Below are 27,875 nucleotides of genomic sequence, written 5' to 3'. Positions count from 1 at the left end.
TAGATGATTGTATAGTATATTTATAAGTGGACAAAAGTAGCCGGTAAGTGGAGTAATGACATGAAATATCCAACTTATAATACCACGACAAACACGACACTTCTCCTCCTCAGAAACAATGAAAAGACGAAGTTGCGTTCTCGACTTTTATTTCTTTTTTTCATAAATAATTTACACAATTTTTTTTTAACGCTTTACAATCGACGTCAGTAAAAAGCATACATGGATTTCCTACAGCTAGTTTTCATCTGGTCCACTCATACAGACAAAAGTGACTGTACGTTATTATAGGGGGAAAATAGATGCACACACACGCGTGGTGTTGGTAAAACCGTATAAAGGATAAAGACACATGATCAGTTTCGCTTGTATGAGTGGACCAACTGAAAAACAGCTGAAGAAAATGCTTGTCTTAATTTCACTGACGTTTACTGTTATGATACTTGCACACCTATTTGAACAACACGTCGGCTTATCACAGATTCCAGAATCATTATCTTTTTAGTGATGTTCTACTTTGCATAGCACTTCCTTCAAACCACTCAAATCAACTGTTGATTTTATGTTTTTTAATAATATGCTGCCGTAAATGAGTACTTTGATTAAATCGATTACCGCAATGTTCGCAAACATGCGGTTTCTTTCCTAAATGTATAAGCATGTGAGCCTTAAGATTACCTTTGACGCGAAATGAATGATTGCAAATTGTACAACTGTATGGCTTCTGCTCGGTATGCGTCAATAAATGCTCCCTAACATGACCGTACTGTGTAAACGTTTTATGACAAACTTTACAGGAAAACGGGCGAATATTCATGTGGATGAAAGTGTGAATTTTAAGGCCGGACGATTGTGAAAAGGACTTGTCGCAATATTTACAACTATACGGCTTCTGGCCGTTATGTGACCGGGAGTGTGTTGTTAAGTGAAAATTTGTGAAGAAACCCTTTCCACATTCTGTGCATAGGAAATTTTTGTCGCGATTCCTCAAATTCTGTCTGTTATTTTCATGTATATTGTCAATATGTCGGTACATGCCCTGCTTCGATGCAAAACGCATCTCACATATGCGGCACTTGAATGCCTTAACTTTAGATTCGATGTTGTGCTTCGTTTTCATATGTTTGTTGTAGGATGCATAAGATGCCGTTTTCTCATTACATATTTCACATTCCAACAGAAACTCGTCACTTTTTTCCGCATTATCGAATCGATGAATTTTTAGGTGTTCGAATAGTTCCGTCGTTTCCGTGAAAATGCTATCACATTTGTCGCAATTGAGCTCTACTTGATCACTGTGTGTAGCAATATGACGCTTGAGGTTGCTTGAGGTTGAGAAGGTCTTCGTACATAAAGGACAATTGGACACTTTGTTATGCGAGCAGATGTGCTTGTTAAGTGTCGCCTCACATCGAAATGATTTGTGACAAGTTGGACACTTTCTGCTCGGATTTAGATTGGGAGTACTGGAAGTGACATCACCATTCGTAGTTTTATGCTCATCTTGCGTATCTTCTCCTTTCAAGTGCTCGTCGGCAAACGGACTTTTATCGTCGCTTAACTCAATGTCCAACAAACTCAAATCATCACTATGCATGTCACGTTCAATGTCATCCCACTTAACATCATCTTCACACTTTTCCAGACGTTCAACCACTGCCTCCTCAACATCTCTATATTTTGGCTCCACGGTTTGCAGTTGTTTGCGAAGAAAGGCATCCGACTCAATGCAGAGCTTACGAGTCTCATAGGCGGAATAAATTCTATCTGCACACTCGCGGCATACTCGTGATGGAAGGTTTTCCACATTCAGTTCAAGCTATCAATGTACAATTGGGAATTTTAGTTGTAGTTTCCTGTTACATGGTGTGTAGAACCAAAACAAACCTTGATGTTTGTGAGTTCTTCATAAACCAGTGAAAGAGTGTACTGTTTATGTGTATCACAAAAAGACAGTCCATCTGTTATGCCCTTTAGACATATTCGACACAATAAATTTACCATTTTAATTGAACAAATTCGAGAAAAGCAAGAAAATAATAAACAAAATTTTGTTTACCCAAAAACTAAAAGAGTCAGTTGACAGATAGGAATGGCTCGAATGAACATAGATTTACTTCAACACAGTACCAGAGTTTCTCCGATATAACACAAGCCTCTAACACACATAAAAAAGAAAAGCAAAAAACCACCCAACAAGGTAAGTTGTATGAACGTCAGAATATTGCATAAGGCACGGTGTGGGCTACTTTCATAGCCTCGATGGCGCAGTAGGCAGCGCGTAAGTCTCATAATCTTAAGGTCGTGAGTTCGATCCTCACTCGGGGCAAATCTTTTTTTTATTTTTGAGGAAATGTATTTTCGCATTCTAATTAAGTCTTTTAACGGATTTAATGCATGAAAACGAAACAATTCAGAAAATTGTAAATTCGTAAGGTAAGTTGAATGGAATGAACAAAATGTTTCTAACGTGAGTGTTTGCGTTTCTACTAATGAAAAAGCATAATTGAATGAAAAGTGGATAACTTTGAGCTGTACCATATAGTAGTACAAAACTGTAACTATTTCATGCTACTCGAAACTGGGTAATTTGATTCTTGGATTTTGTAGTTGGTTTAACAAATACGTCTTCATATCTGCAACTATTATTGAGTGTACTTCTAACTATTGTAACTATCCACAAAATCAAAAAAAAGTCTTACAAAATGCTTAGTTATGGTGAGATTCGTGCTTCAAAACGTTTACCATGGATAATTATCTCATTAACATCTCATTAACTATACATGTTACGGAAGCTGTACTACAACAGTACCACGACAAGACAACATATTTCTCTTGATAACAAACAATCAATGAGTGATAACTCAGCTTGTATAATTCTTGTAAATATTCTATACCATTATATACTACACAACACATGTATAGGTTGAATGAATTCATTCCGAATTCAAATTAAAGAATGTACAACATTGTAAACCCATCCGGTAAATTTCGCAACGATTCTATTCTCGCCAGGGTGTATATGCCTCGATGGCGCAGTAGGCAGCGCGTAAGTCTCATAATCTTAAGGTCGTGAGTTCGATCCTCACTCGGGGCAAATCTTTTTTTTTTTGTTTTTGCTTAAATCACAGTCAATAAATTGATTTTTAGGAATACGATTCTCATTGGAGACCTTTTGAAAATTCTAATTTATCTTGTAGTATTCATCGTTGCTGGTTGTTTTGATTGGTAGGAGGCAATTAGCATCTACTGATTTTCTGTATCCGTTTTCGGAGAGTGTCGGACATGATTAGATTTGTTGCTTGCTGGTAATTTAGTGAATAAATGAATTGATTTATATAATATACAAAAAATACTGTTTATTTAATTCTGTTATTTTTCTTAAAACAAATTTAGTTTATAATTGAAATCGTAGTCCATTTTTAGTCCATTTCGGATCGCAGTCTAATGCGGTTTTACTTTTACTTAGCGAAGGACAATTAATATAATTTTAAATGCGATTACGTTAACACAACCTCTAACTCAACATAACGTCCTCTATGTAGATATTCTCATGGAACTAATAAATCAACAATATTATAAACTAACAATTTGGATCTATCGAACCAAAAAATTTGCGGCTTCGACAAATTTTTAGAAATTTCGCCGATTTTATTCAAGCAAATCACATTTCACATTTTGGCAAAATTTTCTTTCTGGCGATTAAGGCAGGTCAATGAAGTGATTCTAAAAAATATTCGACTGGTCGAGTGGTTTGTAAATCGGTCCACCGTAGTTCATCCGACTCGGATAGATTAGGAATAGAAGTAGCTGGGCACCAGATAAAACACCTCCAAGGAAATTGGTTATCTGTAATGACAAATAGAAGGTGAATCAGTCTCTACTGAGGTGGTTTCGAGAAATGTTTTGATTATATGTCCTGCTGTTCTTATTATTTAATTTTCATGTTTTAAGACCGAAATTGAAGGAATTTTGGAATTTTTCTCGTGATTTCCTTTGCTTGGAATATTTGTATGTCTTGGATTATTGATCTTTGACACTCAGGAAACTATCCATAATCAATCAACAAAGACAGATACGTAAATAACTAAGACGAAATCAAAATATCAGATCACAAAAATTTTGAGAAGTTTACTTTTCGCCTTTAGGAAACGACCATGTCACAGTCGAAAAACCTGTCGACTACGAATCTATTTCAATTTGATGATATTCTAGAACCACCGAAAAGCTATCGGCACTGAATTTTAAAAATTTCCGCAAAGGGCGAGACACTCCATTGAAATTGCGTGGAAATGGTTACTCGGATAGTGATCATAGTGAATCTCAAAAACAGTAAAAAAAAATGAAATGAAATGCCTACGCTGCATTTGAGTGTATTAGTACGAATTGATTACGAAACGTATTAAAAACTTATTGCTGCCACAACAGCACGTTCAACAGCACAATACCTATTGTTGATGGTCATCATTATGAATTATGAAGGGCACTGGTCGCAATCACATCGATAAAACGAAAAAAACATTTACCTGTAGGAAGGTGTCTTTTATAAGACAGCCGTAAATAAACCACTCCAACGAAACGAAAAAATTTGATAAAATCAAAGGAAATGGAAGACTTTCTGCGTTCTTAATTCTGATCACATGCAACAGCATTGTCAACGGGGCAGCAAAAAACAGCACCGAAACCGAGCAGCACAGGAGTCCTGCGAAATGAATTTCATTAGAATTTTGTGGGACCTCATCTGTTCGATTGTTTCATACCCATGACCTGTCTGGCTTGATCGAAATCGGTTTCGTATTGTACGTAGCCAAGTGTCAGCAATAGGGTCAACAGTGCCAAGAAAAACTGTTTTAAAAATGACGATTTGCTGACTGTAAAAACATAATAGACGACGGTGTACAACAGGAATAACATGGAACCAATTGTGTTGACAATCACCACTGATCTTTCATTTGTCAGCTTTCCATATGTTAGCCACAGGCTACATCTGAATATTAAAACGGAAAATTACCAACCAAAATTATCAGGTAAATTTTGCGAAAAAAACATACGATAAAAAACCACAAACAAATGGGAAGCCCGAGCTATCACCTGTGCTCTTTTTTTGAATGTATTTGTGACAAACAAGACTGCAAAAAAAGGCCAAAATTAAAAGAGATTTTATCAAAAAATGGTAAAAATGTATGGCTCATTACGATCCAGTGAGAAATTGAAGAACTGTGGTTGTGACTGCAGCTGTTGATAGGATATCCAGCCAGCTTATTTCACCCATTTTTAGATAATCTAATAACTTTTCCACAGAGTTAAGTCTTATTTATATTTTGCCAACAAAACATCACAGTAGATTCTCCATGTATTAACTCTGTTCTGTAAACGTCACAATCCTAACACATGCAAAATAAACACATCAACGATGACATCTCATAAAGGGCACGTCACTTGCAAAGCCATCTTCATTGATACGCCTGGTTTTTAGCCACATTGAATGTTTTTAAATCCTCGGTGGATGATTGGTAGAGTTTTACCATTTGGCATTGTCCCCTGTTCCCATGGGGGCAAAGCGATGTAAATTGAAAATTTGAAATTAAAAGTGTCAAACACTAATCAAACAGCGTCGTATACAATTATGTAAACTTTGGGGAGGTCACATAGATGCAGATACGCGAGTGATACAAGACGTTCTATACTAAAAATTCACAGCGCCATTCCAATTTGATTTCAGTAAATTTGTTCATATGTTCATTTGTTCATATGGGGTTGACCCCGCTTATTTAATAGAATGGCGATCTGAATGACCTCGCCAAAGTATACAGCCTTGATCGTATAAGAGTACGTTGACATTCACTGATTCACCCCAATGAAAGTATACTCTATAGGAATGGTCTAATGTAGGTATGGTCTAATGCACAGCTCTGCTGCTAGCATGAACATAAGAAATATTTGGAGGTTAATGTTATCTTAATAGGCGTTGCATTTCTTTCGTACAGACAGGAGTCATGATTTGTTAGTGTGAATTAAAACGCACATCAGATGCAATCGTACACGCATACATCTTTGAAATTTGGATGCTATTTTGATGTTGATAGAATGAGTGTTCAAGCTAGTAGCAGTGCTATGTCTAATGTCAAAATTTGTATGGAGCGGAGGAAATCAAGGATCTATACTTTGGGGAGGTCACGCAGATACAGATACGCGGGTTGCACACCACAGTTGATGATAAAATGGCCGATTTCATACAAAAATTCACCTCTTGTGATGACTCTCGTCGCCTTGATGATGTGGTGAATTTTACATCTAAAATCATCAGAAGTGGTGTCCCGCGTAAAAATAAAAGTCTCAAAAGCTCGAAAAGAGACGTCTCACAGTCTCAAATCCTTTGTATTGTGAGACGTGAGACGTCTCTTTTCGAGCTTTTGAGACTTTTATTTTTACTAGGGGTGCTCCCGCGTATCTAATAAAATGGCGATCTGCGTGACATCCCCAAAGTATACAGCCGTGAAGGAAATAGCGATTTCATATAGACAAACTCACCTTTCAATGGTTTTCATTGAAAGGTGAGTTTGTTTATGTGATATCGCTATCAAGGCTGTAAACTTTGAGGAGGTCACGCAGATACAGATACGCGGGTTACACACCACACTTGACGATAGCATGTCGGATTTCATACAATAATTCACCTACTGTGATGATTGTCATCGCCGTGATGATGTGGTGATTTTTTTTTTGTATGTAAAATCATCAGACGTTGTGTGTTCCCGCGTATCTAATAAAATGGCGGTCTGCGTGACCTCCCCAAAGTTTACAGCCTTGATCGCTATTTCCTCCGGCTTGTATGGACAGACCATACCTGGTTTGTATATTCATTGATTCACTCAACATTCAAATTCCGGAAGTGCACGTACAGCGCGATTTTGAACAATAACCAGATTGACAAACCAAGTGTCTATGTTTACATTGTAAGAGTTAATACGTATGAAATATTGTCAATCGATGATATGGACGTACACGCAGTAAATATATTACTAAAATAGGTCTCTTCCAAGGCCGTTCAAAATGTCAATCGTCATCCACAGAGAAGCCAACACAACCTCACTTTGAAGTTTTAACGAACAAATTTGTTTAAGTTGCGGTTATGTTTGCTTCTATGGATGACGGTCGGTTGTTTTCGGCCTGTCAAAATTCGTTTTTACTGTACGATGGAAGAAACCTATTAAATTTACAATTTATTTTCCTTCTGCCCTCAACAACACTGCTTACAATTTAATACGTCTTTGCATCGTCATGTATCTTTTATGTTTAGATGTCAAAACTGTCAAATGCATACAAACATTCACATGCGGCATTGAAATTGCACTAATTCTCGTCTAGTCTTTAAAATTTAGTAACTTAAGCCGGTCGTTCGTATTTATTTAGTGTTCTAGTTAGCGTTTAATATTGAAACTGTAAACTGCCTCAAGTTAATCGTTCAAGTGTTTGTAAAATCAAAATAAATTGTCGTTACACTTGTTTCAAACAATCGAAAATCTATTTAATAAAACATGAAGTGATGAAGTGATTACTTATGATTGATTTGCTAAAGGCAATTCTTTAGTAAATAAAATTAGTTAACAGTGACTAAACCTAATTCTAAAAGTAGTTATTTGGCCTCAAGGTGCTCGTTTTCGTTGTGAAAATAATCAACGTTATTATTCGAGCCGGACTATCATGGATTATGATAAGCGAGAACTTGATGTTCTCTATGAGGGATCACCCTCACACAATGGAGAAGAGGTAGGTTCATTTTCTACATTGTATGCTGTTTACTTATCGCATAAAATTATTTTTTTACAAAATCACTGAATGACGAATGTCGCTTCATTCTTACAAAATCTTTCTTTGTGCACATAAATATGCGCAATTTTGTTTTCATTTTCAAAACAAACGTGCTGCTATCGCGTGTGTATATAAACTAATGATGTTTATTATCACAGACGATGAGCTAACATTTCTCAATTTAACAAATTAAATAGAAATTGACTTGCATTATTCATACAATGTTGAGTGTGTTTACACCGCAATCATAAATGATGATGGTCGTAAATGTTAAAAACATAATTTTTTCGTTAATTTTTGAATAAGAAATGCATAACATTGATTTGATGGTATCGTGACATTTCTGACCTAGACACGGTTCTGAACCATAAATTTATACATCAACCGGATTTGTGAGAAAAGAAAAAGAAACTCGCACATCCACTGGTAAAGTAAACGATTATTTTTTTTCGTAGAACCAGTTCAGAAACGATACACACTACACAGTGTGTACTTTTTAAAATATGTCCTGAGAGGATAGACATTACTGAACGCTAAAATCTTAATTACTCTCAGAGATTTCGGATCTATTAGGTAACTTAATTTTAAAGCTGTAATCAATGTGATCGATTGAATATCAGGCAGATCAATAATAAAATGGTAATCTCTCAAAGAATGATCTACTGATCTACTTTTTAAGACCGTAAACACTGCAACGTATATGTGACGACAATATTTTTGTCTTTTTTTCTTGTTCTAATACAAAAATTTGAAACTAAAGGTCAATGACCTGCACAGTGCACAATATTATTGCAGTGATGGGTAAATACCATGGCTCTTGAGTTATAATGTTCATCCGCCTTATCACTGTAATAATTCCACATTTTGAAGTTTCGTTGACTTTCATTCATCATTCTTATTAGATAAAGAGCCATTAGAACAAGGAACTTTATACAAATGTCACTGTACCAACCATCCTATTATTATCAGATTCAGAGCTTCAGATTCTCGTTGTAGTTCCGTTTAACTTAATTTTAATGAACGATTCGGCAGTTCGACCGGTTACAAGAAGGTTATCGCTTTACGATAGTACTCAACTTCACTCTCTTGTTTTCACTAACATTATTTTAATGGCTGGTCTTTGTTTCTCTTTCGAATGGTTGAAATAAAATATAAAATTCACGCATTCCGTTACACTTTCGCACTTGATTTTGATTTGTTAGTAGTTTTCTTTAAAGCCGTAATTATGTCGTGTTAACAACTATTTCATACTGACCAGCCTAACTGAAATTTGCCTCCGTAGTACAAATAGATCAAAGTTCGGTATATAAGAGAAATTGTAACGAATATTCAGTGACGTGTGAATGCGACAACGTTATTAAATAATACTGAATTCAATTGACGATTATTGAAAATCGAGTAGCAATAAACTGTTATCTTCCTTTATTACATTGCTTGAAGTAACGATTTGAATTCAAAGATTATTCCGCTTTGCTAAATTATTATCTCGTTTTGTAAGAGATACCGAGGTAGTCCGAATGATATTATTTTGTGGCTCTAAGTAGTTTCACTTATAATGGCCAACAAAATGGTCTTAGAGGTTAGTTGAACTCTTGATCTTTCTTTAAAATTTGGATTTTATCTGTGACGAAGGCGGCAGTAGTTTCCATTCCGAAAGGCAAATATTGTTCCCATTTAAAACAAATTGAGCATTAGATATATTGGATTAGCACTGCTGAACACGTTTTCAAACATTTTTCTTATAGAATTCTGTCTTAATAACTGCTTGAATCTCTAAACAACCAAAACGTATGCGAAATTATACTCGAGATTTTACTTACAATTTACTTGCTATGACAAGAACACGAGGGGGAACCCATGCGAGCGAATACTGGGACAGGTGCTATTTGCTATTGGTAACCAATAGAAGGACATAATACGCCAATAGGAGTAAATAGTACACCAATAGATGCACCAATGGAAGTACGTGGGTCACAGTTTACTCGCGTAGTTTCCCCCTCGCAAAAACATGAAAAAACCGGCAACAAACTCTCAAATATTTTGCTTACACTTATTTTAGCGTGCCAAATGGGGTAAACATCTCATTATCGTCAGCATTGCCACAACATTCGGTGCAGCCGTTCCTGTTGGCTATAACATTGGTGTAATAAATGCGCCAGCCACGGTAATTTTGTAATTAACTGGTTTGTTATTATCTGGTTCTGAAATCTGGTCCTTTTTATTCAGTACATTCAAGAGTGGTGCGTTGAATCATTTTTCGATTCGTTTGGTGTACATCTAACTCCAGCAAACCTAAATATACTATGGTCAGCTATAGTATCAGTATTTCTGGTTGGAGGAGCTGTTGGATCCTTGGGTGGAGCCTATATAGCTGATCGGCTGGGAAGGTAACTGATAGCTGAGGAATTTTTTTCTCTACAAATGTCCGTAATTCGCCAACAAGAAGAACAGCACAATTTGACAGAATCGTCTGTGTAACTGTTAGAGTGCTATCGGATTGATCGAATTGTTTCCTCTTAACTGGACATAATGTGGTGACGGGCGTTATTCATAAATTTTCATATAACTTTCGTGACTTATTTCCCTTTCGTTCAGCTGATAATGTTTTCTGAGGTGTGTACATTAATTCATTAAGATTGTAACTGTTGTTGCTGCTGTATTCTGTACCTAAGTTCTATCTATATTTAACAACAACTAGATTTATAGCGGTGTCATGCGCAATTTCACTTTATAAGTAATTTCGCTTGATTTAACTAACAAATGAATTGAAAAACATCGATTAACTCTAAAGCAAAGCTAAGAAATATTTTAAACAAAAAAAATATTTTCAGGAAACGATCACTACTAACATGTGCCTTATTATTCGTAGTCAGTGCCATTCTATTTTTCTTTTGTCGTATGGCAAATTCAGTCATAATGCTCATTATTGCACGATTGATAGTTGGTCTAGCGTCTGGTTTAACTACAAGTACCTTACCAATGTACATGGCTGAATTATCACCGTTACAATTACGCGGCACGTTGGGCGTATTGTGTTCCATGGGTGTAACTGGTGGCGTTGTTGTCGGACAAATAGGTTTGTACTGGCAACATTTCATTTTGATCGTTTGAATAGCACTGTTCTACAGGTAGCCTACAAGAAGTGTTTGGTACACCAGATCTTTGGCACGTTGCGCTTAGTGTTTATGCTGTGTTGGTTGTTGCATGTATGCTGCCATATTATTGGTTCCCAGAAAGTCCCAAATATCTCTTCATTATCGTCAAGGATTGCGAGGCTGCTAAAAGACGTCAGTCTAATGTTCATATTTTGCAAAATTGTATATCATCGTCGATTCCTTTCAGAGCTTCAACAACTTCGAGGATCACAGATTGCATTGATTAACGAAGAACTTCAGTCTATGGAAAATGAGTCAGTTTTTCAATCCGAGAAAAGGTCTTTGCTGTCAGTGTTACGTGATCCTAAGCTACTACTTCCCGTAATTTTGGTTTGTGCGCTGCAAGGAGGACAACAATTATCAGGAATTAACGCTGTTTTCTACTATTCCGTCTCGATATTCGAACGATCTGGCCTAAATTCGACAAACGCAAAATGGGCAAATCTCGGAGCTGGTTGCATTAACTTGTTCATAGCTGGTTTCAGCCCGTATTTAATGGCAAAAGTAAACCGTCGACCTTTGGCATTCTATTCCTGTCTTGTGAGCGGTGTGATGCTTGCGATTTTAACAGTCATCGTCTCCCTGATTGTAAGTAAGGTGCCGACAGTTTTAAACGAATGCTGAATTTGAATGTTTCCCGGTTGCAGGAGTTAGCAACATGGCTACCGTACGCATGCATTGTTGCGGTATTTGGTTATATCATTGCTTATCAAATGGGATTGGGTCCGATTCCGTACTTCATCGGAACAGGTTCGCTAATAATTTATTCGTAATCTGAACTCCTTTGGTATATTGACATGTTTTTAGAGCTATTTGAAAGTGCACCACGTCCAGCAGCAATGGCACTCGGCAGTCTGTCGTCGTGGACATGTAATTTTATTGTTGGCATGTCATTCCCCAGTTTACAAGAAGCATGGAATGCATTTGTATTCATACCGTTTGCCGTAGTTTGTTTCGCGTTGTCGGCATTGCTCAAATTTTATTTGCCCGAAACCAGAGGTCGTGATTCAAGTGATATTGCTCCCTTAGTGTCTGAGGGCTTTCGGTCTCGGCCACTAATTAGATAGTTTTTCACATTAGACATAAATAAGTAATTTACTACGATCAAATTTAATTATTACTAGAAAGTGTTCTCTTTTCGATAAGAATTTTTTTTCGAATTTCAGTTGTATTCAAATTGCAATATTGTTAAATAAAAGCTTTGTTTTCGTAAACTTTTTTCTAAAAATAGAGTAAATACGGAGTTGCTCGACCGTAAATTTTGTGAATAAATCCGCAAAAATAGCTTTCGAGGTCAATATCTTCTTGAATCTTTCAACTATTTGCTGATCCAAGTTTAAATTTAGTTCGTTATGTGAACGGTGTTACGTCGTACCAAAAATGCCATGAAATTTTAATATTATTGTACTGAGGACGTCAGCGAAATTTAGACTTGACTTTCCTTCAACTTGCTACTCATTCAATCAGAACTAAGTATACATCTTTAAGTGCCACTACCAAATGTGTGTAACTACTCCTCCCGTATTCACAGATAATTATGAAGACCAACTGAAAAACAGCTGAACGAAATTTGAGTCTAAATTTCACCGACGTTCCCTGTATAATCAACAAAAATAACTCTGAAAGAAATTGTGATTTTTCTCTAGAGTTTCAATCAAATTGTTCTGTAAATTATCACACAGCTTACTGACTGTTCCTTGAATTGCTTTTGGTCTTAGTTTTGATGACATGCTTCCCCAAGTCAGTTATCGTTTTCGACTAGCACAGAAATGTTTCTCATGTTTTATGTCGTCCTCACGATTATGATGCATTGCACTTACCTTTCAGCAAAAATATGGAATATGCACTCTTCAACCATTCCAAGTCGTATAGATACAGTTAGAAGATTCACAATCGTAAATTATCAGCATTTGGCTGTAACCGGTTAGATTACTTATTATACTTCTTACTTCGGTAAGTAATTCATCAAGAGGACCAGCAAAATGATACCTGAACGAATCAAAGTACCGAAAGAAATCACAGTGAGATTCCTATACATACACCGCCGCATATCTTGTTTTAGTAGAAATATCATTAAGAGAATGTTATCTTAGTTTAGTTGACTGTAGGTATGAATGTATGATTTCAGAGTATATTGCCGTTTAGCTACCTAATCTAGTTTTCGAGTCATTAGTGGTTGTGTCTCTATTATTATTGGGTCTATCAAATTTACCATGACCAAAAATTCAAACAGCGAGGTTAGTACTTTTCCTTTCTGTTTATCACACCAATTGTCGTAAGTAGATTTGTTGATATTCAATTTTATAGAGAAACTCAGTAATTTAAGCTTCAAATAAGAAATTGTTTTTTTTGATGAAGTAAATCTTTCCGACTATATTCTGATATAGCGAGTAAAATGGGGTAAATATTTGGTCTTGGTCAGCATTGCCACTACAATTGGTGCTGCAGTTCCTGTTGGATACAATATCGGTGTCATAAATGCCCCAGCTACTGTATTCCTTCAGATATTCACGCAGTAAAGTGAAATTTTATGCCTCTTTTCACCTATCCAGATCATACAAGATTGGTGTGTTGAATCATTCCGCGACTCATACGATGTTCAATTATCCGCCTCGGATCTTAATTTACTGTGGTCGGGTATAGTATCAGTATTTTTGGTTGGTGGTGCCGTTGGCTCGTTGGGTGGAGCGTGGCTAGCGGATCATTTTGGAAGGTAAGAGCTTTGAAAAGCTAAATGAAACTGTTTGAACACTATAAACCTATTTTTCTATAGAAAACGGTCATTACTAGCATGTACATTCCTATTTATTGTCAGTGCGATTTTGTTTTTCTTTTGCCGAATGGCAAATTCGGTTGTGATGTTGATTTTCGGTCGATTAATAGTTGGTCTAGCTGCTGGCTTAACTACAAGTACTTTGCCAATGTATATGGCTGAATTATCACCGCTACAATTGCGTGGTACTTTGGCTGTACTATCACCAATGGGTCTCATTGGTGGAGTTGCAATTGGACAAATAGGTGCGAATACAAAAGTGTTATAAAACTCTCCCATTTATTAATGTGTCTGTCTTTCAGGTAGCTTAGAAGAAGTGTTTGGTTCAGTGGATTTATGGCATGTAGCTCTTAGCGTATACGCTGTGATAGTTTTTGTATTCATGTTACCGTATTATTGGTTCCCGGAAAGTCCAAAATATCTTTATATTGTCGTTAAGGACCACGAGGCTGCAAAGAATCGTTAGTAGTAAATTTTTATAACTTTCGATAGTTCGTGTCCTTAAGACATTCGTTTTAGAACTCATCCAACTTCGAGGATCACAATTAGAATTAATAAATGAGGAACTTCAATCTATGGAAAATGAGGCTATCGTTCATTCCGAAACAAGATCATTGCTGTCGGTGATACGCGACCGAAAATTCCAGCTCCCACTTATTTTGGTGTGTGCACTCCTGGGTGGTCAACAATTATCTGGACTCAATGCCGTTTTCTTTTATTCCGTTTCAATGTTCGAAAGAAGCGGTCTCAGTTCAACGAACGCAAAATGGGCAAATCTGGGAACTGGAGTTATCAATTTTTTAGTGGCATCGTTCACGCCGTATTTAATGGCGGCAATAAACCGTAGGCCGTTACTTCTGTTCTCCATTTTTGCCACCGGTACAATGCTTGTTATTGTCACATCGCTGATTGTACGATTAAGTGCGTAATGTAAGAGTCAAATTAGTCGACCAAATTATTTTCAGGATTTAGCTTCCTGGCTGGCATATGCATCCATTGTTTCTGTGTTTGGTTTCATTGTCACTTTACAGTTGGGACTGGGGCCAATTCCATACTTTATAGGAACAGGTTTGTTGACGACAACATTTTTAAAATTGAAAATTGATAAGTTTCTACTAAAGAGTTATTCGAGAGTTCTTCACGTCCGGCAGCCATGTCCCTTGGTAGTATGTCTTTGTGGGCTTGCAATTTTATTGTTGCTATGGCGTTCCCTAGTCTACAAGAGGCTTGGGGAGCTTTCGTATTTTTACCATTTGCAGTGATTTGTTTTTGTTTAGCAGTGCTGATCAAATTCTATCTACCGGAAACTAGAAACCACGATTCGAGTGTTGTTGCTCCGCTAGTAGCTGATGGTTTCAAATCTAGACCGTTAAATAGGTAGAACTTTGTTGTGTTTGCATTAAGTAATCACTTAGTTTCGTAAATAAGAATTTTATTACCGGAACGTAGTGCCACGTTTAAGTAATATTTAGAACCAATATTTGTTTAACAATAAAATCAAAGATCCGCTTTACAATCCAATCCAACGTTTAATTCAATTTGTATTCACCATTCAGTAGCATGCCTTTGGCAACTTCTTGAGATTTTTCCATGCCAACCAGAATTTCGGCCAATTTCAATCCGAACACCATAGCAGTACCCGGACCACGACTAGTCAACAACTGTCCATCTTGTACAATCACTTGATCATCGACATATTTATAGCTCCCAGCTAATTGATCCTTAGTAGATGGATAAGATGTGATCGATTTTCCCAAACCAATAGAGTGAGCTAGTAGAGCTGTTGGAGCTGCACAGATCGCTGCAATAACTTTGCCTTCACTTTCAAGTTTCTTCAAAAGTTCACCAAGAGGCTTCGATTCGCACATATTCTTTGCTCCGACTAGACCACCAGGAAGGAATATTCCATCGAAAGATTCCTGTAAACGAATCGTTGCTGTATGTCATGTCAACATTTAATCAAATTCAATATTACCGTCGACACATCCGACAAAGCTTTGTCCGGTACAATGACAACTTGCCTCGAACAAGTTACTGGATCGGATCCTTCCAGTCCTCCCACGGTCACGTTCACCTACATTAATATTTTTGGAAAGAAACCAAATCAATTTCAATCTAATAAATGAATGACCAGTGTGAAGGTCAACGGGTCTTATCAAAACGGGTTAAATACCGGCACAACTTACACCGGCTCTGCGTAATATATCAACGGTTATGGTAAATTCCATCTCTTCAGAGCCTGCCGATAGAACTGCTAGAATTTTTTTCGACATTTTTGCCAAATTTTTGGACATTAACAGCCTTCAATGTTTGTTTTGTTTCTTTGGGGAATAATTCACTTTTCTCCGTAAAGAGTTTTCAAGTGAAAATTTTTCTTCGTAAAGTCTTCCTTTTAGTTCGACATCATTTCGATCCACATTGACTGAAAGCAAAATTTATTCTGTAGAAAATAATTGTTTACTGCAGCTAAACAACTAGATTAAAAAGGTCGGTTACGAGCCCCTTTTATTTTAGTTACGAGTCTCTGGTTTTATCTCTTTCAGGCAATCATGTGTGTAACTCGATTTTCTCTTTTAGTGCTCGTAGCCGGTCTTTTTAGTGGACAAGTTGAGAAAATAATAATTTAGATTTTCTCGCAGTTAGAAGAAAAATGAAAAATATTTATGGAATAAGTGCGATTCAAAAAACTACTTGCTCAACCATATCTGGTGAAATTATAAAGAAGGCGAAGTAATATACAGTCAACTCTAAATCCAAAACCGTATTTTCTCTATCGAAATTTCGATCAAAATTAACTTGCTTTTGTGCAAACTGCAAATGAGCAAATTCCTCCACTATGGAAGACATTTTACAATCTTTGCCGAGAATGCCGAGAAAGTCATTGGCGCAGGAAAAATATTCAGAAGGTCTGTCTGATGGGACAGAAAATGTGCTGAAAGCAGCCTTAGGTGAAAACGATTTATTGACCGCCAAAGGCACCAGTAATGTTGCGAAGAATTCAAAGAAAAGCACAGCCAGCAAAAAAAGGTTGTCAAACAAGTTTAGATTTCCGAGACTACCCAAGTCGAAGTCGGCTCAGTCTGGACAATTCTCTCATGTTAAGCCACGCTATCTGGATGTTTTCAAGAATACTAGTACATCTGTAAAACCTGGAAAGCCTATTTCAGAGATAAATTAGATACAAAATTTCTTTCAACCAAACAATACACGATTTGTGTTTTCTTGATTTTCATGCTTAAAAACTTAAAAGACAAAAAGTCGAGTCAGCTAGGTTTGTTATGAGATAACAATGCTGCGAGAATTGCTGTTGATCTGCGTTTAGGATCCCAATTATGCGAGGAGTATAGGTGTGTCTGTGGTGAGTTAGTTAAAAAGGACGGTTTGCATGGATTATCATGCAAGTTTAAGACAGGGATAACGCCGCGACATGATTCTGTAAACAGAGAGTTTTCTCATGCTTTTTCTGCTGCAGATTTTACAACTTTGTTACAGCCACCAGGAATTTCTAGAGATGACGGTAAAAGACCTGATGGTATGACTCTAATTCCGTGGAGTCATGGTAAATCTCTTTACTATGCTGGTGCATGTAATAAGGCTATTACATGTATAGGCAATAACCTTTACATCACTCGCATAGTAAAACGTCGTACTACACACGGAAAATAAAGTGATATCTCGTATCACGATGAGTAAAAGTACCTCGGGCTGCCGCCCTCGGATACTTTTTCTCATCTGGATACGAGATATCACTTTACTTCCCTTGCATAGTAATGTACTATTTATGGGATGTGACAGTGTGTGATACGTTGGCTCCTTCATACATTGGTGAAACTTCTAAAAAAGCACGCTCAGTTGCAGAGAAAGCGGAGAGATTAAAGCATAATCATTATAGAAAATTATTTATTCACCCCGCTTGCTTTTGAATATTTAGGTTGCATGGGCCCAGAAACAAAGAAATTTGTCACGAAATTAGGATCTTTGATGAAAAAAGCATCAGGGGAAAAGCGTTCAACAGATTACTTATTGCAAAGAATTTCAATTGCTATTCAAATAGGAAATGCAGCATGTATTCTTGGAACGTTGGGAAGGAATAGAGTGGACGATTTTTATTTATTGTAATTTCTGTTTTTTGAAAAGATCGATTTTTTACTGGCTGTGCAATTTGAGCAGTCTCTTTTTCGCTTATCTTAAAATAAAAAAGTTTGATCAATGGCAATTTTTAAACAATTTGAGTGCGCTTTTACAAATAAAAAAAAGAACTGGGACAACGTACCCAGCAGACATGAATGATTCATTTGCATAAGAACGATTGTCAAACCGAATTCAGTTCAACGACATTCTGCTCAAAATGTCAGCAACGACAATGGCGTCTCCAGAAATTCAAATTGTAAATATTTCAAATTTAGAGAAAATTCAGTCGTTTCTAAAAGATTCCGCCTACAGAGAGCTACTAGAAAATAGTGAAAATTATAATACGCGATTATGTATAGAACGGCGACTGCGGATGCCATTCCTAGACCCACAAACTGGTGTTGCACAAAATCATTGTGCTTTGTTTATGAAACGAAGACAGAGAATGCCAGGGCTTCGTGAAGGTCAAATTTACTCATATCCATCTAGCCGATGGAGAAAGTCTAGACGCAGTTACTTGATACACCAACATCGGCCTTTTCGGGTGTTCAGGGAACCAGATCCGGATTCGTTGCAAGGTTTGGATCGATCGTCTTTAAGTGCTCCCGCCGATACGGATAGTCGCGACAGTCACACGCACAGTCATCGCGAGGAAACACCAAAGGAATGGTTCTACGACGAAGTGAATATGCATGAAATCGATCCATTCGAAGAACGTGATCCAGACTCAGACTTCGATTATGATGACGGAACTTACAAGAAGAAGCCAAGACGTGGACGCAAGCCCAATCCTGATGGCGTAAGTCGACGTGGCAGGGGCCGTGGCAGAGGCCGTCGTAAAATTATGGAAGGTGATCGGACACCAACGAAACGTGGTAGACCAACGGCAGCTGCTGCAGCTGCATTTGCTTTAGCTCAACAAACTGCGACACCGCCACGAATAAGCAGTCCACCACCACCACCGCCGCCACCGCCAGCTGAAGATCCACAAATACCATTGCAAGATCCAAACAGTCCAGACGATGACGAGCCGATCGTTCCGATGAAGAAACCCAGTGAACGTGGTAAAGCAGTTCCGTCGCCATACTGTGATTTTTGTCTTGGTGATTCGAGGGAAAACAAGAAAACCAGCATTCCCGAAGATTTGGTATCGTGCTCAGATTGTGGTCGCTCGGGTCATCCATCATGTTTGCAGTTCACACCGAACATGATCATTTCAGTGAAGCGATACCGATGGCAGTGTATTGAATGCAAATATTGTTCCATTTGCGGTACATCAGACAACGACGACCAATTGCTCTTCTGCGACGATTGTGATCGAGGTTACCACATGTATTGCTTGACGCCACCGTTAACCGATCCGCCAGAAGGGTCATGGAGCTGTAACATTTGCCATGAAGAATTTCACAGTGGAAAGTGAATGTGATCGAAGGAAATATTATTTTTGAAAATAGTTTTAAAAGAGAAAAAACCGCGCCTAATACACGTCCTCCCTCATATAAGTATTGAAAAAATTGAAACTTCCTGCAGTTATGACGACACAGAAGTTGGGTAATGTAAAAAAAATGAATTACAGAAGTAATGTAAGATACTGGTAACTAATTAATATTTAGATCTAACGAACTAACTCTTCTTGCTCTCAGTTACTTAAGTTTGTAAGGACAATTTATAGTTGGTAAACTGTGTGAATAACTATCGCAAAGGTAAATATAATTAAGAAATAGAATTATTTCATAATAAGAAAATGAGTTCACGTTTTTTTCTGTTTGTCTCTTAATTTCTTTTCTTTTAATCGTGAATGGCCAATTGAAGCCACTGTGTACATTTTTGTTGCGAAATTTGTTCTTTCCAAACTAATCTTGTTGCGAGATTATTTTTAGACTTTTCCCTGTAAACTAAAGCTTAATTTTAAGATTTGTTTTTCACAATTTTTTTTATGTAAAGTTTTTCTAATAAATAATAGACACACGGTACATTCGATGTGTATTCATTTCAGCATTCGCCATGGTTGCATGTTACATCGCGTTTGTGAAGGGAAGTAAACTGGTAGTTCTAATAAGAGAATTGACTGCAAAAACATTGGAATTGATTGCAGGAAAACAAGAATTGATCGTAGTAAAAAGAAAATTCCATTGCGGAATACACTTTCCTCGTACACAAAATGATTAAAATTGAAAACTTTGCCAGTAGCTCCTGCAATCCTGGGAACAGAGAAGTATTTTCCTTTTACAAAATTATTAAGAAAGATAGATTTTCCTTCCACTGCAATCAAAGTCTCTTTTCCCTTCAATCAATTCCTGTTTTTCAGCGATGACTTGAAATGCATGTTATATGTGATAGAAAGTCAATGCAAAATGAGTGGAATCTTTCTGATCTTCGTAGTTTTAAAGAGTTGACCCATGCTTCTTATGATTGAACGTTTTGAATGAAGTGTTTTACTGAACGTAATGAACTTGAGTCCTACATTTTCTGGTAAAATCATGACCGAAAAACTGAACAAGATCTTGTTGCGTTGTCTGATCTGAAATTCGTTCATTTCGTAGTTAAACTATTTTGTCTGGGATTGCATAACGACTAGGTGCACCTTATCAAGAAAAACTTCTTTCCAAACAGTACCAAGTTCATTCAGCCTCTTTTTATCATTCTTACATGAAGTGTGTCGCTTCCGCACTCATAAGCAATGTAATGAATTTGGTACGGTTTGGAGATTAGCTCCTCGTTGATTTGGAAGCAACGAAGGAACTGTAACAAGGCTGATTCCGTCTCTCAATTTTCGTGTGTTTTTTTTAAGTTTAGAGAATTTGAGTAACTACCGTTTTCTTCTCGAATACCGAGTCAAAATTTCCCGGTAACCAAAAAAGTAAAAATGAATGTCACACATTTCCCGGCGAGTTGTTCTGTGAAGGCTCGATTTCCCCGCAAAAGTTTGCCGTTCGCATTGCTTCTATGTCCGCCCCGTCCGCCCTGACACGAGCAAATATTGTTATTGAGTCATTATGATCCACCAGTCTACAAAGATATGGATTGTATTGATTGAATACAGATTGTTGATAGGACTTTGTCGGAACACTCATTAATTTCTATTCATTTTACCAATGTTTTGATCAAATTGGTATCGGTTTCATGTGCCTGAACTTAGCTTGGTACAGTTTTTTTTACGATAAATTGGGTGCAGCTTTTTCCTTTCATCCTGATTGTTGTATCTAGTCGGTACACCTTTTTTTCTCTAAAGAAAAAGTTGTACTTACCTGGATGGACAATCAGGAATCAGGATGGAAGGAAAAAGCTGTACCTAGTTGTACCTAATTTATTGTAAAAGAAAAGTTGTACTAAGATAACTTCAGGAACATACCAATTTCGACCGGTAAAAAACAACCGCTGCGCTGGAGTAAAATTTCCCATTGTTTAAACGTGCAGCTTCAATAGATGACTTTTTACATAATTTTGTTTTGAGTTTCTTCAAAGTTTCCTGCACTTCTAACGTTCAAATACGATAGTAAATTATTAGTATACTGCACCTGCACCTTTCTAAAGAAACGAAACAAATTCTTTTTTCCCCAACTTTATTTTAAAAAAATCTTCAAAACTAGAGCACTAAGGCTGGTTTCATCTAATTTTCATCGATTAAATTTATTGATTTCTCATCCGATTCTTTCGTACATGCTCCATCAGATGAAGTATTGTTGTTTTCTGTGGCCGTAACAGTCGTAACCTTCGGCACGCGATTATTTTTCCAGGTGCTACAGTGTCTACGTTTCGCAGCTGCTTTGAGGGGATCAATTTCTACGTTCAATCCCCGTTTTCTACCGTTCGGATTGCCGTGTGTGTTGACATGATAATTTCGTGCATTGTTGGTTTTAAAACTTTTATCGCACAGCGGACACTGGTATGGTCGCCGATTCTCGTGTACGCCCTTGATGTGCTTCCGAAGGGTCTGTCTGCACGTGAACGCGAAGCCACAAAGTTCACAAGTCACGGTTAGAGCGCCGAGATGTTTCTTTTCGTGGTTATTTTTTACGAACTCGATTGCAAAGCCTTTTCCGCAAAATTTACACTTGAAATCTTTTCGCTTTGCATGTACGGCCATTACGTGTATCTTAAGGGTATGTTTTCTATTGAAGGCCTGGCCGCATTGGTTACACAGAAAATTCTTCTCTGTTCGAAGCTTCTGAGCGTGCTGAGCATAATTTGAATTTTCAAGAATCTTTTCGTTTTTACATTCATGCGTCACGTGATTCAAATATTTCTTCTTCTCCGAAAACAGCGAATCACACTTTAAGCAACGATAGTGAGGGCGCCATTTACCTTCGACTGTAGTCATGACTTCTGTCGGCAAATGGTTCATTTTGTGAGATTCGATGTTTTTAAATGGTTTGTTGCATATGTCACACATTTCAGCCACATCGTTTTTTGCTTGGACCACGTTAAACGTACTGAACGAACTGCTTCTATTCCGTATTTTACCTTGCTCCTCCTTAGTTAAATGAACCTGAACCTCGTGCCGTCGAACCTGTGTCGATGTAGCAAAAGTCTTGCTACATACCACACAGGTTAAACGCTCTTTCGGCAATGACTCAATCATCTTTTTGTACTCAATTGCATCTAGAATTAATCCCTTCTCTTTGTTGGCTTGAACATGTTTCGCAGTCTTTTTCACGCGTTTGGCTTTTACGCTACCCAAATTTGCGTTCACCTTTCCGCTTGACGCCTCATAGTCTTCACAAGGTTCATGCAACGTAGTATACACATCTCCTTCCGTTTCGTTTTCATTGGCGGAATTGTTATCAATCAACCGATCATTTTCCCATTTCAAGTCAACATCTCCCTCGATCAGCAGGGGAAATGATGTGGGATCTTCGGGAACAGCAGCCGGAGCTTTGCAATAACTGAAAAAAAAACGAATGTTTAGCCTTAATTTCATTGTAATTATCTGAATCAAGTGGCATCAATAATAATAGCCTTTCGATACCGACAAGTATTTATCGATGACATTACCTACTGTTCGATGTGTCTCGACAAGCCAGGTTCCGCTTTTCCAGTTGAATTCGTAGCCTGGAACCAAAAACACAAATATTTTGCTTACTTAAAAGATCGAATATTTGAATCTGGCAGCATTTTTCATACCTGGATACGGGCCCAGACTCTATGTCTTTCAGAATATCCTCATCGACTTTGACCAACAATTTCTTGCTCGTATTATCGGTGTCAATATCACCATCAGCGCTAAGATGAGAGGAATCGTCTAAGTTGTCATATTCCACCTTAATAAGGTCATTTTTCCTAAATACGTCGTTATCGGACGATTTTCGATCACCGTCACCACTCACTGCGATTATCACATAATCTGGCAAGCCACTGAGGTCTGTCAGAGGAGAAACGTTTTGCTAATCAATTCGAATACAGATTTAGAAGAGTGGACCTACCGCAATATTCTGACCGAATCCAATTTACAATCAGATCGAACCGATCCTGTAGCTGCACTAATTTAGTCTCCAAGTTCTTTATGTCGTCTATGAGACATTGTCGACTTTTTTGGCTCAGAGAAATCATTTTCCTTTTAGGGTCTATGGAAAAAGAGTGTAAATCAATTTGATATACCTGTCCAAAGTATATATAAAAGATAAATCTCTCAATTAGATGTTAGGTTTCGGACGTCACAGATACAAAAAAACATTAAAGAAAGCAAATGGTAGTCACCACTAAGTAAAACTATAATCAGACGATTTTTATTGACACATTTCACGTCAGCTGTGTATATTGACTTACTTCTGCATTAATTCACATTTCAACGTTTTAATAAATAATTGTTAGCTTTAAGTTATTCAAGTGTCGTGACAATATTATTTTGTTTATGTTTTTCCTCAAAATATTTTGTATTGAAAATTCGGTGATACGTTTTGACACTTTTGACATATTTCAAAATAGCCATTGATGTCATCGCAATGATCTAGCCCGACGCGTTATCTAGCCTCGTAAAATCAAGGTGTTAAATGAATGTATGCTTGTTTGTAGGTCTAAAATGCTTTTAGGCGCTTCAATTGGCATTAGTCGAATGTCATTTCGCTTCATTTGCATACAGACGGTGGGTGTACCGTGATGTTCTTATTAAATCTGCTACTTCTTTTGTTGAAAATATCTCTGATTGTTTGAAAAAACATCTATTTCATTTTGTTTTAAATAAATATTTTCGTGTGGAGTATTTTCATGCTTTAGTATATGTTATGAAAAACACTAACCAGAGATTGGGCCTTAATTTTTTCTTTGTTGCTGACAACAAACCTTTATTTATGGGCAAAAAACTACGAGCTTTATCGAATCTTGCCCTATCATCGCACATAATGTAATGGAGTTTCATAATACATGTTTTACAATCCTAGGGTTGTATGGTGCTCTTTATTTCGTAGTTCTTTTTATAGTAGTTAAGCTGAAACAAATTCAGAGGCTTTTGTACGTTACAATTTGGCAACTAAAGACTAAAGCAATTTTGTTTTATGTTTCAGATTTCACCCGAATTGCCCGTATGACAAGGAGTTTTTGATCATTTGTTCGTAGTTGTCCTCGTCCCCGAGCATTATATATGTATCCTCAGCCCGTTGCCAAATTATAACGTAAAAAAGCCTCTGAATTTGTTTCCGTTTCACTACATGCGGAAAAAGTGAAAAGTCATATTTGCGTGTGATTGTTGTTACTTCGGCTTTACCTCGAATTCAGAAATAAACTGGATTTTTGAATTTCAAGAGATGTAGCGTATTGTCTGATAATTTAACAGATTGCTGGGCGTCTACAAAATAATAATTATTAGGAAATTTGAAAGCTGTCAGTGCAGACACCTTTTTTCCATGAATTTAATTGTAATCATTGAATTTCGATCGTGAAGATATGCAAGAAAACTTCCTCCAAAAGTAAGTTATAGCTTAATTATTCATCGAATGCGGTAATTAAGCTGAGTATAAGAGATATTGACTAAATAAAAAAGAGATAAAAAATGTGAAAACGAGAGAAAAAAAATGGCGATAAAGGTTTGTAAAAGGGAGATATGTTTTGATATGTCCATTTTCAATTCAGCTGGTACACTCATACAAAGAAAACTGTTCACACGGATTTCTAAACGTTTACCACTACCACGCAAATTTTGTTTATTTTGGTTCTCCTGGAAAAAGAGTCTTTTTTCTTTCAAGTTTTATTTTTTCAACTGCAAATCGGTATTTTCGAGCTTGATGCCTATCTCACAACTCACTTGAAGTGTAAGATGTTGATAAAAAAAAATTGTTGATAAATGAACATAACCAGAAAAATGTCTAGTCATCGTGGTAATTGCGTAATTATCATATGTACACTTTACATTTAGTATCTTATACCTCATACCTAATAATCTAAAATCAGTCACATTTGAACGTTCGGTTGAGTGTATCGCAACATTGTGGTTATTTTTGTGTAATACGATAGTGAAATACTAAAAATGTCCTCCATAAAATTCTTTAACGGTTATACAATGCCAATTGTTGGATTAGGTACATGGCAGGTAATGAAATGGGCTTTGAATGCTTTGCCGCGAGTAATGTATCTCCTTTTGTTACAATTATAGTCTAGTGATCCACAAGAACTCGAGACGGCTCTTGATGAGGCTTTGAAAGCTGGCTACCGTCATATAGACACAGCCTATATGTATGAGAATGAGCATATCATTGGCAAAGTGCTTAAGAGGTGGTTCGATTCCGGTAACATCAAACGGGATGAGCTATTTGTAGTTACAAAAGTAAGATAATGATCCTAGTGATTCGAATATATCGAATATATCCTTTACAGACCCTAATTTATCTTTTTGAAAATTCGAAAACAGTTGCCTCCGATTGGTATGACCCCAGAAAAAGTGGAATATTTTATTCAAAAGTCGCTAAAGGCTCTGCAGCTGGACTACCTTGACTTATACTTGATACATCTACCAGTTGGTCTGCAATACGTTAGCGACACAGATCTTTGGCCCAAAGATGACAGCGGTAAAGTACTAATCAATCCTAATTCAAGTATTGAAGCTGTATGGAAAGCAATGGAAGTACAAGTTGATAATGGTTTGACCCGTTCTATTGGAATATCTAATTTCCGACGTACTCAAGTCGAACGAATTATGAAGGTGGCTAGAATTCAACCAGCGAATCAACAAGTGAGGATTCTAAAAACAATTATTTTCTGAATCTAAAAATCTGAATCTGTTTCATAGATTGAACTACACGCATACTTTCAAAGGCCAGAGTTACTTGAAACCTGCCGTAAATATAATATTACAGTGGTTGCATACGCACCATTAGGAAGTCCTGGTAGAAAGCAATTATATGAAAAGAGGGGACAGTAAGTTTGTCTAACCGAGATTTTTGTTGTGCGATTGGTATCAAACTAATTTTTAATTTGCCAGAGCCTTTGAACCGATACCATTACTAGAAGATGACGTTGTAGTCGAAATAGCTAATCGACACTCTAAATCAACTTCTCAAATTCTAATGAAATATTGGATTCAACAAAATGTTGCTGTCATTCCAAAGAGTATAAATCCTGCACGTGTTCGTTCCAACTTTGATGTAAGTAAAATCAATATCAGATGTTAGATTCAGTTGGTAAACTTGCGGTTTTTTCCATTATATTAGTTGTTCAGCTTCGAACTAAGTTCGGATGAAATGGAAAAATTAAAGACATTGGACAAAGGACCATCTGGAAGAACGTTCACAATGGTCATGCCTGGGTAATTGATTGATTTTGTTGCCAATGACCAATTAGAAATGTCCTTCTCTTTTGGTTATAGATTCGTTGACCATCCCGAATATGGCTTGGATGATTAATAACATTGCTTATTCAAATTATTTTAAAATAAATTGTTCAACGGAATGACGGTATTTGCAGATCACATGCGGTGTCGTAATGCATGTCCATATGACACAAAAAAAATTAAATAAAGCGAAATGAAGGAATATCTATTAATTATTGGAAATTATTGGAAATATTATGAGGAAATATTGTCGCACAATCTTCAGTACTCTATTCAAAATATCTTTCATCTATATCAAATCACTCGTCAATATCGGAAGTCGAAATGAATACATCTTGAGGAAAAAATCAATAGTAGATTATTGATATATGAGGGAGCATCGAGGCTTGCCGATGTTTCCCGTCATATGTGAATAACCTAATTTTACTGCATAATGGCATTGTTTTCGGAGATTTTCGGATGTGCCCTTACTCCTTAAAAAAAGTCCAGGGAGCCGAAATCCGACTAGCTGCAATTGTGTACCACGGTACGTTGCTTTTTCTTATTTTCACAAGCAGTGTTTTCATCTACACAACGACAATACGTATTATTGGCCATTCTCATTACAACCTTGAACAACTTAAAAAGTTCTAAATTTCGCGCCATGTGAATAGCACAAATTTCTTGCGACCATTGAGAATAATTTGAGATTCTGACAGATTTTTTAGCATGGAACACATGGAAAAGTTACCACAGAGAAGGCAACACAACCTCAATTTGAAGTTTAAACGAACAAATTTTTTTCAAGTTGCGGTTATGTTTGCTTCTGGTGATGCTCTCGTTCGTTTTCGGCTTGTCAAAATTCGTTTTTACCGTACGATGGAAGAAACCTATACCACTCTTCTTTCTCTCGCATAGGCTAAAGTTATTCATTCGATTTATTCGGTCTGATCGTTTTATTGATGGCTGTCAACACTGATATTGTCAAAACAAAACCGACAAAGCCGGTGCCGATTTGTCACACCGTTGAATTTCACAAAACCGTTTAAAAGATGTAATTTTGAAAATTTTAAAACTTTATTGTGATTGTTATTTGATATTAGAAGTGTTTGCAGTTATCACCATATGAAATTGATACAGAAATATATCAAGTTTAGATCTCAACAATATCTTGCCACTGCCAAAGTCGAGGCTGCGAATCATATTCAAGTAAGTCTATTCGAATGGAATTCAATTGTTGGTTTAGAAGTCTTCAAGTTTGGAGCCG

At 36.9% G+C, this 27,875-nt stretch overlaps 7 protein-coding genes and 2 non-coding genes across 12 annotated transcripts; 6 read left to right on the top strand and 3 right to left on the bottom strand.

The window, feature by feature from the left end:
* Positions 1 to 547: 547 nt before the first annotated feature.
* On the bottom strand, positions 548 to 23,840 carry LOC119073195. Its single transcript, XM_037178503.1, has 11 exons — positions 23,638 to 23,840; positions 23,295 to 23,435; positions 22,996 to 23,233; positions 22,867 to 22,923; positions 21,485 to 22,757; positions 18,796 to 18,957; positions 15,716 to 15,814; positions 15,290 to 15,659; positions 4,761 to 4,871; positions 1,888 to 2,057; positions 548 to 1,819 (listed from the first exon to the last, which is right to left on the bottom strand). Exons 2-11 carry the CDS (start codon positions 23,419 to 23,421, stop codon positions 548 to 550), a joined length of 3,879 nt encoding a protein of 1,292 aa, XP_037034398.1. The 5' UTR covers positions 23,422 to 23,435; positions 23,638 to 23,840.
* Positions 2,257 to 2,329, top strand: Trnam-cau. The gene has a single exon. It is a non-coding gene; the product is annotated as a tRNA-Met (tRNA).
* On the top strand, positions 3,025 to 3,097 carry Trnam-cau. Its single transcript has one exon. It is a non-coding gene; the product is annotated as a tRNA-Met (tRNA).
* LOC119073634 (sugar transporter SWEET1-like) lies at positions 3,621 to 5,493 on the bottom strand. The gene is made up of 5 exons (XM_037179227.1): positions 5,196 to 5,493; positions 5,052 to 5,129; positions 4,761 to 4,987; positions 4,527 to 4,702; positions 3,621 to 3,849 (listed from the first exon to the last, which is right to left on the bottom strand). Exons 1-5 carry the CDS (start codon positions 5,270 to 5,272, stop codon positions 3,727 to 3,729), a joined length of 681 nt encoding a protein of 226 aa, XP_037035122.1. The 5' UTR covers positions 5,273 to 5,493; the 3' UTR covers positions 3,621 to 3,726.
* Positions 7,288 to 12,176, top strand: LOC119073519 (solute carrier family 2, facilitated glucose transporter member 1-like). Of its 4 annotated transcripts, none has more exons than XM_037179052.1 (9): positions 7,288 to 7,579; positions 7,637 to 7,770; positions 9,872 to 9,976; positions 10,039 to 10,199; positions 10,644 to 10,888; positions 10,941 to 11,099; positions 11,155 to 11,555; positions 11,615 to 11,717; positions 11,775 to 12,176. In XM_037179052.1, the coding sequence occupies exons 2-9, from the start codon at positions 7,705 to 7,707 to the stop codon at positions 12,032 to 12,034; spliced, it is 1,500 nt and encodes a 499-aa protein (XP_037034947.1). In that variant the 5' UTR covers positions 7,288 to 7,579; positions 7,637 to 7,704; the 3' UTR covers positions 12,035 to 12,176. The 4 variants fall into 4 exon arrangements, with proteins under 4 accessions (XP_037034947.1, XP_037034946.1, XP_037034949.1 ...); XM_037179054.1 differs by lacking the exons at positions 7,288 to 7,579; positions 7,637 to 7,770 and adding exons at positions 8,905 to 9,251; positions 9,311 to 9,391; XM_037179051.1 differs by having other exon boundaries at positions 7,325 to 7,770.
* LOC119073525 (solute carrier family 2, facilitated glucose transporter member 1-like) lies at positions 13,060 to 15,144 on the top strand. Its single transcript, XM_037179062.1, has 8 exons — positions 13,060 to 13,204; positions 13,355 to 13,459; positions 13,520 to 13,680; positions 13,741 to 13,985; positions 14,043 to 14,201; positions 14,260 to 14,651; positions 14,706 to 14,808; positions 14,862 to 15,144. The coding sequence occupies exons 1-8, from the start codon at positions 13,181 to 13,183 to the stop codon at positions 15,119 to 15,121; spliced, it is 1,449 nt and encodes a 482-aa protein (XP_037034957.1). The 5' UTR covers positions 13,060 to 13,180; the 3' UTR covers positions 15,122 to 15,144.
* Positions 15,160 to 16,114, bottom strand: LOC119073645 (protein dj-1beta-like). Its single transcript, XM_037179244.1, has 3 exons — positions 15,927 to 16,114; positions 15,716 to 15,814; positions 15,160 to 15,659 (listed from the first exon to the last, which is right to left on the bottom strand). The coding sequence occupies exons 1-3, from the start codon at positions 16,032 to 16,034 to the stop codon at positions 15,270 to 15,272; spliced, it is 597 nt and encodes a 198-aa protein (XP_037035139.1). The 5' UTR covers positions 16,035 to 16,114; the 3' UTR covers positions 15,160 to 15,269.
* On the top strand, positions 18,058 to 19,846 carry LOC119073553 (zinc finger protein ubi-d4). Its single transcript, XM_037179109.1, has one exon. The coding sequence runs from the start codon at positions 18,089 to 18,091 to the stop codon at positions 19,289 to 19,291; it is 1,203 nt and encodes a 400-aa protein (XP_037035004.1). The 5' UTR covers positions 18,058 to 18,088; the 3' UTR covers positions 19,292 to 19,846.
* A 1,394-nt stretch (positions 23,841 to 25,234) lies between the features above and the next one.
* Positions 25,235 to 26,827, top strand: LOC119073583 (aldose reductase-related protein 2-like). Its single transcript, XM_037179153.1, has 7 exons — positions 25,235 to 25,393; positions 25,457 to 25,627; positions 25,712 to 26,032; positions 26,090 to 26,217; positions 26,282 to 26,444; positions 26,511 to 26,605; positions 26,666 to 26,827. The coding sequence occupies exons 1-7, from the start codon at positions 25,331 to 25,333 to the stop codon at positions 26,700 to 26,702; spliced, it is 978 nt and encodes a 325-aa protein (XP_037035048.1). The 5' UTR covers positions 25,235 to 25,330; the 3' UTR covers positions 26,703 to 26,827.
* Positions 26,828 to 27,875: the final 1,048 nt, after the last annotated feature.

The sequence above is a fragment of the Bradysia coprophila genome, unplaced genomic scaffold (assembly GCF_014529535.1).
Source record: "Bradysia coprophila strain Holo2 unplaced genomic scaffold, BU_Bcop_v1 contig_138, whole genome shotgun sequence".
NCBI classification, from domain to species: Eukaryota; Metazoa; Arthropoda; class Insecta; order Diptera; family Sciaridae; genus Bradysia; species Bradysia coprophila.
This window is presented reverse-complemented; position numbering and strand designations above follow the sequence as displayed.